Source organism: Hyperolius riggenbachi, chromosome 12 (genome assembly GCF_040937935.1).
Source record: "Hyperolius riggenbachi isolate aHypRig1 chromosome 12, aHypRig1.pri, whole genome shotgun sequence".
In the NCBI taxonomy this organism is placed as follows: domain Eukaryota; kingdom Metazoa; phylum Chordata; class Amphibia; order Anura; family Hyperoliidae; genus Hyperolius; species Hyperolius riggenbachi.
This window is the reverse complement of record NC_090657.1, coordinates 4,614,043-4,627,138: the sequence shown is the minus strand read 5'-3', so window position 1 is coordinate 4,627,138 and position 13,096 is coordinate 4,614,043. Positions and strand designations below refer to the sequence as shown.

The 13,096-nt window shown below is 44.8% G+C and overlaps 1 protein-coding gene across 1 annotated transcript; it reads right to left on the bottom strand.

Annotated features, from left to right (window-relative positions):
- Positions 1 to 3,687: 3,687 nt before the first annotated feature.
- LOC137541993 (uncharacterized) lies at positions 3,688 to 12,851 on the bottom strand. Its single transcript, XM_068263583.1, has 5 exons — positions 10,025 to 12,851; positions 9,311 to 9,956; positions 6,788 to 7,944; positions 5,595 to 6,632; positions 3,688 to 5,525 (listed from the first exon to the last, which is right to left on the bottom strand). The coding sequence occupies exons 1-5, from the start codon at positions 12,816 to 12,818 to the stop codon at positions 3,688 to 3,690; spliced, it is 7,473 nt and encodes a 2,490-aa protein (XP_068119684.1). The 5' UTR covers positions 12,819 to 12,851.
- Between the last annotated feature and the right edge of the window lie 245 nt (positions 12,852 to 13,096).

Genomic DNA, 13,096 nt, shown 5'->3' with positions numbered 1-13,096 from the left:
CTGTTTCTTAACAGCTTCCGAAACACTCCATTCTTCTATTACTTGAAGTACTTGATCCAGCCAGGGTTCAAACTCCTCCTCCCCATTTGGTGTGGGCTGAGTCCCTGAAAAGAACTTTAATTTTCGGTATTCAGATGCTAAAGATTCCTGGCCCAGAGTCGCACATTTACTCATTACTTCGGTCAAAGCTTGTACTAACTCAGAGGTGGTGACCATATCATTTGCATCTACTGACTTGTTTTCAGGCGAAAACTCTGTTCGGACCAATCTAGCTTTAAGTCCCTCTTTCCCAAATTCAAAGTCCTCAGGGAAATCTAACGCTGACACTGGTGTCTCCCACTGAAGCAGAACATCTGTCCTCTCCTCTTCTGTGTCCCTATTAACTTTTATATCTCTAATTAGACAATGTTCTCCTGGGATAATGTCTTCCATCAAATCATAAAGCTGACGGCGGGATAATTTAGTACTAGGGACTATCAATGCCAGTGCTTTGTCTAAGTCCACTCTACAGGTCTGACACCACTCAGTGACTGATTTTGAGTCCATTTTTTTTGTCTTTATTGTGCTTCAAAAGGGTGAAAAGGGGCGGAGTTATGGTCTGAAATAAATCCCAGACGAGCCCCCAAAATGTAGCGCACCCGTGGGTGTGTCTTAGAAGTGGGATAGTAGGTTCAGACCTCCTTTGCTCCGGTGAACTCCCCTTTTTCTTCCCCAATGCTCAGACACAGTTTATATGAACAATGGGCCTGTTTATTTTCAACAGAAAGACCCTAAACAAAATAATGATAAGCACACAATCTTGCACACAATATTACTAGTTATAAAATAATACTGCAATATGGAATGTAAAGCAAGGTCAAACAGTTCCTTAAACAGTCATTTCAATCGATTACACTTTTCTCCACAGGGTGTCGCTATAACGAGTTTCACTATAAAGTTAAACTATGCTGAGAATACAATGAAAGTTAGATATTGAGGCTAATCACATGAAAATACAGCAGCCGAATATCTTAATCCCTGAAAATGGCTTCCAATACTTAAATATACCAAAAAGGGAGAAAAATATAGTCCTGGTGGTAGCAAAAAGAAGAAAAAGTTGGCAGCTGCATGCGTTGGGGCCCGTCTCTCAGTTGAATATTTATAACAGTGGTGGACAGTTTAGTTCACTTGTGCAGGAAGATCCCTAACTATTGTCTGAGTCCACAGTCTATGATTCCTGCACTTTACTGAGTTCTATGATCCAGAACAGGGTTCCTAGGCTCTAAGCATTACCTTGTGAGTATTTCAATATCAGCATGAGAAATGTGCACTAGAAGAGTTAGCACAGTGTCCTCCAGACAGACAGCTAGTAACAATGCATCTGGGGTGAATGCAGGGCATTGATGTGTGTTGATCTCACTCTCCGGTCCTGGATGCACTGTTCAAAACACTGTAGAATGGTGTGCAGATCTGTTACCTCTGAGGGCAGAAATACCAGCAACTCACTATGATGAAGTCCTTGGGCTCACTCATTCAAGGAAACAGTCCACTCTCTCTGGTCCCAGTGCAGCAGTCATACAGCTTGATCTTCTGTCCGGCCAGACAATCCAGTAACTCTGTCTTTAACAGCACACACAGGACACAAGTCAATCCTCTGTTCCTTCTCTCTCCTCCTCCATGATTATTGCGCCAAAACTTCCTCTCTCTGGGGAACTGTCCTCTGAAAACTTGGTTCCTAGGTGGCACAGTAATCTTTCCTAAGTGCACCCCTTAGTGGGCATAACTGTGTACTGCAACCCATGAGGGAAATAAAAAGGTTTAGCATTAAACATTACCATTACACAAACCTGTGAGGGTGTTACACTCTCCCCCCACTTAAAAAGGCTTGGGTCCTCCCAAGAAATGGCTTAGATCTAACATTATTTCAAATAACATTTAATGTTTAACTAACTGAACATTAGTGCTGTAGTCAAATGGGACATTCCACCATGGAGCATCATCAACACACATTATTGTGGGGAGGGTGTCACCTTTGGAGCAAAGGGCAAAGGGAACATGGGCGTAGATTCCTCGATGTGCAGTGCTCACAGGCTCTTGAGTACTATTTCCCATAGTGTCATATGTGAGTCTCTGTGGAGGCCTAATCTGTCTGGGTGGCCTTAGTTCAGAGGTGTTGACCGGGGAGCATGCTTCAACAGGTGGTGCATCATTGACACACTTTATTTCTGTAGTAGTCACATCCTCTAGTTCTGGAGTGACCCGGGAGTCACCTACACTTGGATTAACTGCAAACAAGAGGTCATTGTCCATAGTAGGCAGGGGAAAACTCTCATTTTGTTGTTCGTTCAGAGCCGAAGAACCATCTATACAGATGTCTGTTTTGGATTGGTCAATTTGACAAGGGATGAACTCTAGAGCATTAGCATTCAGATCACTTTCAATGGGGTTGTTGTGCACACTATCATAGAAAAGTCCATTTATACCCCATTCACTATCACTGTCTTCTTCTCCATCAAAGGTGGTCACTGGTTCTTCAGCTAACTGGGTAGCCCCTCCTCTTCTCTGCAATCTTTTGGATCGCCTGGAATTTGATTTTCCTTGTGCCCGTTTGGGTTCAGAATTTATCATCCTCACAGTTTCTGCTAGGGGCATCAAGTTGTTACGATGCCAAGTCTTGGTTGGCCCTTCCTTCCCTTCAGGGCGGACTTGGTAGACTGGAATGTTTGGCAGTTGGGAACAGATGATGTAGGGATCAGAGCCCCAACGATTTGCTAATTTGTGCTTGCCTTGAAAGCCCACATTCCTCAAAAGAACTCGGTCCCCTGGTTGAAGATCATGTACTTTCACTTTCTTGTCATAGCGGGCCTTATTCTGTTGATGTCTCTGTCCTGAAGAGATTTCAGCCAACTCATAAGCTTGCTTAAGGCCTTTCTTGAGTCTCTCCACATAGCTGGTGTGAGAGTTCACCGGGGTGTCATCAGCAGAAACTCCAAATGTCAGATCAACAGGGAGACGAGCTTCTCGGCCAAACATTAAAAAGTAAGGTGAGAATCCTGTGGCATCATTTTTTGTGCTGTTATAGGCATGCACCACTGTGGCCACATGTCTACTCCAATGACTCTTTTTTTCAATAGACAAAGTCCCCAGCATGTCAAGTAAAGTCCTGTTGAAGCGTTCGGGCTGGGCATCCCCTTGTGGATGATATGGGGTGGTGCGACTCTTCTGCACTCCCAAAAGTGTCAGTAGTTCTCTTACAAGCTTGCTCTCAAAATCACGCCCCTGGTCAGAATGAATTCTCTTTGGTAGTCCATAATGAACAAAGAACTTTTCAACAAGCAGTTTAGCAACTGTGAGGGCTTTCTGATCACGAGCAGGAAATGCCTGAGCGTATCTTGTATAATGGTCTGTCACAACCAACACGTTGCTGATTCCCCCTTCGTCAGGTTCAATACTGAGAAAGTCTATGCATACAAGTTCTAGTGGTCCTCCACTCTGTAACTGTCCCAAGTGAGCAGCTCTTGTGGGCAAAGTCTTTCTTTGAATACAGCACAAACAGGAACGGCAATAGTCCTCTATGTCTTGCTTCATACATGGCCAATAAAATCTGTCTCTCACGAGCCCCAAAGTTCTGTCATAACCCAGATGGCCATGTTCATCATGCAATGCACAAAGTACTGTCTCCTTGTATTTCTGAGGAAGTAATAACTGCTATTTTTCACTGTTGACGGCACTTGGAGCCCTTCTGTATACAAGTCCATTTCGTATCTGAAGCCGGTCCCACTCTTTGACCAATAGCCTTGCCATTGGGTGAACATCTGTACGAAGAATGTCAACTTGATTCTTCCCTAAGGCTGTCACTGCTAATTTTCCTAAAGGATCTTCCGTCTGATCTCTTCTGAGATCACTGTTGCTCAACGCTGGTAATGAAGAAGCCTGCAGAGTGACTAGATTGCAATAGGATGAAGGTAGGCTTTCGGCTGGTAGCGCTAGGTTCTGGGCCCAACATTCACTTCTCTGCTGGACTGTTGAAAATTGGCACATAGCTCTCACTCCTGGTGCAGGTATTTCTACCCATTCATCATCAGGGTGTAAGTCTTCATGAGGTCTACGGGATAGACCATCAGCATCTCCATTCTGGGTGCCTGGACGGTACTTCAGACTGAAATTGTAGTTAGACAGGGCAGCCATCCATCTGTGTCCAGTGGCATCCAACTTTGCAGTAGTCTGTATGTATGTCAAAGGATTATTGTCAGTCTGAACTTCGAACTCAGCTCCATAAAGGTAGTCATGCAGTTTGTCCACTACAGCCCATTTCAGGGCAAGAAATTCCAATTTGTGGGCTGGATAGTTCTTTTCAGTTGGAGATAAACTTCGGCTAATGAAAGCCACAGGCCTTAACCCCTGATCTTGCTCCTGATAGAGAACTCCTCCCAGACCTTCTCTGCTAGCATCTACATGGAGTGTATAGGGTTTAGTTGAGTCAGCATAGGCTAGCACTGGAGCATGGGTAAGACAATGCTTGAGCTTTTCAAATGCTTCATCACACTCAGAGGTCCAGCGGTCCTCAATACACTCTTTAGGCCCTCTTGGTCCCTTCACGTTCTTCAACTTGAAGCCTTCATCCGGTTCAGTGACATCCACATCACTTTGAAGCAGTTGGTTTAGTGGACGGGCTGTCTTGGCAAACCCTTGTACAAATCTTCTGTAATAGCTGCAGAACCCAAGAAATGAGCGCAACTCTGTGATGGTACGGGGCTTAGGCCAAGATGTCACTGCTTCAACTTTGCTGGGATCTGTTGCTATACCCTCTGCAGACACCACATGTCCGACATATGTCACTGAAGGCTGGAAAAACTTGCATTTGTCCAAGGATAGTTTCAATCCTTCTTTTTCAATCCTATTCAACACTTTCCTTAGCCTTGTCTCATGCTCTTCTAATGTTTTCCCGAAGACAATGATGTCATCCAGGTAGACAAGTACTTCAAGAAGATGCATATCTCCAACTGTTCTTTCCATGAGCCGCTGAAAAGTTGCTGGAGCATTTGATAGACCTTGAGGCATGTCATTAAACTCGAAGAACCCCAGAGGAGTGATGAACGCAGTCTTTTCTCTGTCTCTAGGGTCCATTGGAATTTGGTAGTATCCACTCCTCAGATCTAACACGCTGAACCATTTGCTGCCCACCAAACAATTAAGTGCATCCTCTATCCGTGGGGTGGTGTATTGATCAGGGATGGTTCGCTGATTCAAAGTGCGGTAGTCAATGCACATGCGTATTGATCCATTTTTTTTCCTGACAACCACAATGGGGGAGGCATAAGGGCTTCTGGACTCCTGAATCACCCCAGCGGTTTTCAATTCCATCAAGTGCTGTCGCAGGTCCTCCAGATCTCCTGGAGCAACTCTTCTTGAGCGTTCCCTAAAGGGCCGATCTTCCTTCAGCCTGATGCTATGCATTTCACTCTTAGAACGACCTATGTCATATTCACTTGTAGAAAAACAGTTTTTTTTTTGCTTCAGCATCTCTTTAATTCGAGCCACCCATTCTGGTGACAAGATACCACCTCCTTAGTCAACATCTTCCAGACTCAGTTCATTTATAGTGGTGTTATCACTTGGAGACAAAGGTGTGGCAGCATATACATTTCCCAGACGGACTTGGGAGCGAAGAATAATGGGTGTGCTCCCTTTGTTCTTCAACCCCACTGGCAAGGTATCATGTGGGTGTTTCAATTTGTCGGCTGGCCAGACCTCTGGTATTAACTCCAGACCAGGTGGCAATTCTACTTCTGAGCCCATTTCCATCATGAAGTGGGAAGTAACTGCCTTTCCACACATCCTCACTTTTGCCCTTAGACAGGTTATTCTTCCCGGTTGAATGACATATTCTCTCCCAGGAGGAGACCAGACATGCCCAATCTCTTCTTTTTGGTTGATCTTCTCTTTTTTCAAAGCATAGTACACTGGTTTTAAGAATGGGTGAAGCGAGGGACAGTTCTCAGCCAATTGCAGTCTCAACAATCTCCGAATAAAGTCTGTATTTGTCCCAACCAACATGGCAGCTTCTCCCTTCTCTTTAGGTCTTGGGCACACAACAGCTAGAGTGTCAACTTCTTCGCTGATCCCCACCACTGGGGTAGGGAACTCTAACTTGAGTGAGACATAGCCATCATATGGGAACTTTGTGTCGCTCAGTCCCCAGATCTCCAGATCTTCCAGTCTTTGTAGTGGCAAGTGTTTCAGGTGCTTCTGATAAAAGTCTCTGAATAAAATAGTAACTTGAGCCCCAGTGTCCAACAAAGCCTTGCTATAGATTCCTTCTATCTTAATTGGCACTAGGGGGGAAGGCCCAATTAGACCAGCTGGCAGCTTCTCATTCCTTGTTCTTTCCACTGCCTTACAGTTGGCATGCTGATGAGCGGTAGATGGTCGTCTTGAAGCTTTTGCTGTCTCTTTCAATGGAGCAGGCTTGATGGGTGAGACTCTGAACTGCTCTGAAGGGCGTAGGTCTGGCTGTGTTCGTCTTCTGTCATCTGAAGTGAAAATGGGTGAAGAATTCGAGGCAGGGATTCTTTCCTTCATGGTGTTATTTATGGAGCGCTTTGAACTTGGGCACACAGTTGGCTCCTTCACTGAGGCCCTCTGAAGTTTCCCTGCATCGAGTTCACCAAGAACATTTCATTTACTCTCCTCAGATTCTCAGGATTTGGACATCCCCGTCTCATGTGTCCTGTCTCTCCACATCGGTAACAGAATCCAACGAATGGTCTTGATCTGACTCCATTTAATTATTTTCTGACTGCCATACCTGCAGATGCTGCATCTGTTTGCTTCTCTTCTGCTAGTGTCTTGACTGTCTTCTGCAGCCCCTCTACTGTCTTGACAATCTGTGTTATTGAATCTGCTAGTGTAGCTACTTGTGACTGTATCTGTGATGCTTCGAAACTAACGGCACTGTGAACCATTGCTCCTGTTTGTACCTGAGCAGTGCTCCTTTCTTCCAACACTGCTTCTTCCTCTCTGACAGCTTTCACCAACTGATGATACATTAAAGTTGTCTGTTTTGTTTGTGCCCGCATCTTTATCATGATGGGATCTAGGGGTAATGCACCCTGAAATATCTGCTGAAGTCTTTTCTGATCTACTTGGTCTGAGTCTATCCCCTTCTTGAGCATTAGTTGATGAAGTATTCGATCCAACCGCCTAATATACTGGGACAATTTCTCCCCCTCCATCTGATAGGTATGAGTGAACTTGTATTGAAGCTCTTCCACTGTCTCAGTTCGGCCAAAAACGTCTTGTAAAGCGTTCAGGTAGTCTCTACCTGAGCAGTCCCTTTTGCTCAATCTTAGATTTCTGATCACTTCTGCGGCCGCCCCTTTGAGACTTTCAGCCACTCGCTGTTTCTTAACAGCTTCCGAAACACTCCATTCTTCTATTACTTGAAGTACTTGATCCAGCCAGGGTTCAAACTCCTCCTCCCCATTTGGTGTGGGCTGAGTCCCTGAAAAGAACTTTAATTTTCGGTATTCAGATGCTAAAGATTCCTGGCCCAGAGTCGCACATTTACTCATTACTTCGGTCAAAGCTTGTACTAACTCAGAGGTGGTGACCATATCATTTGCATCTACTGACTTGTTTTCAGGCGAAAACTCTGTTCGGACCAATCTAGCTTTAAGTCCCTCTTTCCCAAATTCAAAGTCCTCAGGGAAATCTAACGCTGACACTGGTGTCTCCCACTGAAGCAGAACATCTGTCCTCTCCTCTTCTGTGTCCCTATTAACTTTTATATCTCTAATTAGACAATGTTCTCCTGGGATAATGTCTTCCATCAAATCATAAAGCTGACGGCGGGATAATTTAGTACTAGGGACTATCAATGCCAGTGCTTTGTCTAAGTCCACTCTACAGGTCTGACACCACTCAGTGACTGATTTTGAGTCCATTTTTTTTGTCTTTATTGTGCTTCAAAAGGGTGAAAAGGGGCGGAGTTATGGTCTGAAATAAATCCCAGACGAGCCCCCAAAATGTAGCGCACCCGTGGGTGTGTCTTAGAAGTGGGATAGTAGGTTCAGACCTCCTTTGCTCCGGTGAACTCCCCTTTTTCTTCCCCAATGCTCAGACACAGTTTATATGAACAATGGGCCTGTTTATTTTCAACAGAAAGACCCTAAACAAAATAATGATAAGCACACAATCTTGCACACAATATTACTAGTTATAAAATAATACTGCAATATGGAATGTAAAGCAAGGTCAAACAGTTCCTTAAACAGTCATTTCAATCGATTACACTTTTCTCCACAGGGTGTCGCTATAACGAGTTTCACTATAAAGTTAAACTATGCTGAGAATACAATGAAAGTTAGATATTGAGGCTAATCACATGAAAATACAGCAGCCGAATATCTTAATCCCTGAAAATGGCTTCCAATACTTAAATATACCAAAAAGGGAAAAAAATATAGTCCTGGTGGTAGCAAAAAGAAGAAAAAGTTGGCAGCTGCATGCGTTGGGGCCCGTCTCTCAGTTGAATATTTATAACAGTGGTGGACAGTTTAGTTCACTTGTGCAGGAAGATCCCTAACTATTGTCTGAGTCCACAGTCTATGATTCCTGCACTTTACTGAGTTATATGATCCAGAACAGGGTTCCTAGGCTCTAAGCATTTACCTTGTGAGTATTGCAATATCAGCATGAGAAATGTGCACTAGAAGAGTTAGCACAGTGTCCTCCAGACAGACAGCTAGTAACAATGCATCTGGGGTGAATGCAGGGCATTGATGTGTGTTGATCTCACTCTCCGGTCCTGGATGCACTGTTCAAAACACTGTAGAATGGTGTGCAGATCTGTTACCTCTGAGGGCAGAAATACCAGCAACTCACTATGATGAAGTCCTTGGGCTCACTCATTCAAGGAAACAGTCCACTCTCTCTGGTCCCAGTGCAGCAGTCATACAGCTTGATTTTCTGTCCGGCCAGACAATCCAGTAACTCTGTCTTTAACAGCACACACAGGACACAAGTCAATCCTCTGTTCCTTCTCTCTCCTCCTCCATGATTATTGCGCCAAAACTTCCTCTCTCTGGGGAACTGTCCTCTGAAAACTTGGTTCCTAGGTGGCACAGTAATCTTTCCTAAGTGCACCCCTTAGTGGGCATAACTGTGTACTGCAACCCATGAGGGAAATAAAAAGGTTTAGCATTAAACATTACCATTACACAAACCTGTGAGGGTGTTACACTCTCCCCCCACTTAAAAAGGCTTGGGTCCTCCCAAGAAATGGCTTAGATCTAACATTATTTCAAATAACATTTAATGTTTAACTAACTGAACATTAGTGCTGTAGTCAAATGGGACATTCCACCATGGAGCATCATCAACACACATTATTGTGGGGAGGGTGTCACCTTTGGAGCAAAGGGCAAAGGGAACATGGGCGTAGATTCCTCGATGTGCAGTGCTCACAGGCTCTTGAGTACTATTTCCCATAGTGTCATATGTGAGTCTCTGTGGAGGCCTAATCTGTCTGGGTGGCCTTAGTTCAGAGGTGTTGACCGGGGAGCATGCTTCAACAGGTGGTGCATCATTGACACACTTTATTTCTGTAGTAGTCACATCCTCTAGTTCTGGAGTGACCCGGGAGTCACCTACACTTGGATTAACTGCAAACAAGAGGTCATTGTCCATAGTAGGCAGGGGAAAACTCTCATTTTGTTGTTCGTTCAGAGCCGAAGAACCATCTATACAGATGTCTGTTTTGGATTGGTCAATTTGACAAGGGATGAACTCTAGAGCATTAGCATTCAGATCACTTTCAATGGGGTTGTTGTGCACACTATCATAGAAAAGTCCATTTATACCCCATTCACTATCACTGTCTTCTTCTCCATCAAAGGTGGTCACTGGTTCTTCAGCTAACTGGGTAGCCCCTCCTCTTCTCTGCAATCTTTTGGATCGCCTGGAATTTGATTTTCCTTGTGCCCGTTTGGGTTCAGAATTTATCATCCTCACAGTTTCTGCTAGGGGCATCAAGTTGTTTTACGATGCCAAGTCTTGGTTGGCCCTTCCTTCCCTTCAGGGCGGACTTGGTAGACTGGAATGTTTGGCAGTTGGGAACAGATGATGTAGGGATCAGAGCCCCAACGATTTGCTAATTTGTGCTTGCCTTGAAAGCCCACATTCCTCAAAAGAACTCGGTCCCCTGGTTGAAGATCATGTACTTTCACTTTCTTGTCATAGCGGGCCTTATTCTGTTGATGTCTCTGTCCTGAAGAGATTTCAGCCAACTCATAAGCTTGCTTAAGGCCTTTCTTGAGTCTCTCCACATAGCTGGTGTGAGAGTTCACCGGGGTGTCATCAGCAGAAACTCCAAATGTCAGATCAACAGGGAGACGAGCTTCTCGGCCAAACATTAAAAAGTAAGGTGAGAATCCTGTGGCATCATTTTTTGTGCTGTTATAGGCATGCACCACTGTGGCCACATGTCTACTCCAATGACTCTTTTTTTCAATAGACAAAGTCCCCAGCATGTCAAGTAAAGTCCTGTTGAAGCGTTCGGGCTGGGCATCCCCTTGTGGATGATATGGGGTGGTGCGACTCTTCTGCACTCCCAAAAGTGTCAGTAGTTCTCTTACAAGCTTGCTCTCAAAATCACGCCCCTGGTCAGAATGAATTCTCTTTGGTAGTCCATAATGAACAAAGAACTTTTCAACAAGCAGTTTAGCAACTGTGAGGGCTTTCTGATCACGAGCAGGAAATGCCTGAGCGTATCTTGTATAATGGTCTGTCACAACCAACACGTTGCTGATTCCCCCTTCGTCAGGTTCAATACTGAGAAAGTCTATGCATACAAGTTCTAGTGGTCCTCCACTCTGTAACTGTCCCAAGTGAGCAGCTCTTGTGGGCAAAGTCTTTCTTTGAATACAGCACAAACAGGAACGGCAATAGTCCTCTATGTCTTGCTTCATACATGGCCAATAAAATCTGTCTCTCACGAGCCCCAAAGTTCTGTCATAACCCAGATGGCCATGTTCATCATGCAATGCACAAAGTACTGTCTCCTTGTATTTCTGAGGAAGTAATAACTGCCATTTTTCACTGTTGACGGCACTTGGAGCCCTTCTGTATACAAGTCCATTTCGTATCTGAAGCCGGTCCCACTCTTTGACCAATAGCCTTGCCATTGGGTGAACATCTGTACGAAGAATGTCAACTTGATTCTTCCCTAAGGCTGTCACTGCTAATTTTCCTAAAGGATCTTCCGTCTGATCTCTTCTGAGATCACTGTTGCTCAACGCTGGTAATGAAGAAGCCTGCAGAGTGACTAGATTGCAATAGGATGAAGGTAGGCTTTCGGCTGGTAGCGCTAGGTTCTGGGCCCAACATTCACTTCTCTGCTGGACTGTTGAAAATTGGCACATAGCTCTCACTCCTGGTGCAGGTATTTCTACCCATTCATCATCAGGGTGTAAGTCTTCATGAGGTCTACGGGATAGACCATCAGCATCTCCATTCTGGGTGCCTGGACGGTACTTCAGACTGAAATTGTAGTTAGACAGGGCAGCCATCCATCTGTGTCCAGTGGCATCCAACTTTGCAGTAGTCTGTATGTATGTCAAAGGATTATTGTCAGTCTGAACTTCGAACTCAGCTCCATAAAGGTAGTCATGCAGTTTGTCCACTACAGCCCATTTCAGGGCAAGAAATTCCAATTTGTGGGCTGGATAGTTCTTTTCAGTTGGAGATAAACTTCGGCTAATGAAAGCCACAGGCCTTAACCCCTGATCTTGCTCCTGATAGAGAACTCCTCCCAGACCTTCTCTGCTAGCATCTACATGGAGTGTATAGGGTTTAGTTGAGTCAGCATAGGCTAGCACTGGAGCATGGGTAAGACAATGCTTGAGCTTTTCAAATGCTTCATCACACTCAGAGGTCCAGCGGTCCTCAATACACTCTTTAGGCCCTCTTGGTCCCTTCACGTTCTTCAACTTGAAGCCTTCATCCGGTTCAGTGACATCCACATCACTTTGAAGCAGTTGGTTTAGTGGACGGGCTGTCTTGGCAAACCCTTGTACAAATCTTCTGTAATAGCTGCAGAACCCAAGAAATGAGCGCAACTCTGTGATGGTACGGGGCTTAGGCCAAGATGTCACTGCTTCAACTTTGCTGGGATCTGTTGCTATACCCTCTGCAGACACCACATGTCCGACATATGTCACTGAAGGCTGGAAAAACTTGCATTTGTCCAAGGATAGTTTCAATCCTTCTTTTTCAATCCTATTCAACACTTTCCTTAGCCTTGTCTCATGCTCTTCTAATGTTTTCCCGAAGACAATGATGTCATCCAGGTAGACAAGTACTTCAAGAAGATGCATATCTCCAACTGTTCTTTCCATGAGCCGCTGAAAAGTTGCTGGAGCATTTGATAGACCTTGAGGCATGTCATTAAACTCGAAGAACCCCAGAGGAGTGATGAACGCAGTCTTTTCTCTGTCTCTAGGGTCCATTGGAATTTGGTAGTATCCACTCCTCAGATCTAACACGCTGAACCATTTGCTGCCCACCAAACAATTAAGTGCATCCTCTATCTGTGGGGTGGTGTATTGATCAGGGATGGTTCGCTGATTCAAAGTGCGGTAGTCAATGCACATGCGTATTGATCCATTTTTTTTCCTGACAACCACAATGGGGGAGGCATAAGGGCTTCTGGACTCCTGAATCACCCCAGCGGTTTTCAATTCCATCAAGTGCTGTCGCAGGTCCTCCAGATCTCCTGGAGCAACTCTTCTTGAGCGTTCCCTAAAGGGCCGATCTTCCTTCAGCCTGATGCTATGCATTTCACTCTTAGAACGACCTATGTCATATTCACTTGTAGAAAAACAGTTTTTTTTTTGCTTCAGCATCTCTTTAATTCGAGCCACCCATTCTGGTGACAAGATACCACCTCCTTAGTCAACATCTTCCAGACTCAGTTCATTTATATTGGTGTTATCACTTGGAGACAAAGGTGTGGCAGCATATACATTTCCCAGACGGACTTGGGAGCGAAGAATAATGGGTGTGCTCCCTTTGTTCTTCAACCCCACTGGCAAGGTATCATGTGGGTGTTTCAATT

What these genes read in the sequence shown, in the direction of transcription:
- LOC137541993 (XM_068263583.1), bottom strand. Translation starts at nt 12,818, where the DNA reads ATGCATAGCATCAGGCTGAAGGAAGATCGGCCCTTTAGGGAACGCTCA. An exon ending in GCCAACCAAGACTTGGCATC is followed by an intron (nt 9,957 to 10,024) that starts GTAAAACAACTT and finishes AACGGGCACAAG; the next exon opens with GAAAATCAAATTCCAGGCGA. An exon ending in GACTACAGCACTAATGTTCA is followed by an intron (nt 7,945 to 9,310) that starts GTTAGTTAAACA and finishes ACCCTTTTGAAG; the next exon opens with CACAATAAAGACAAAAAAAA.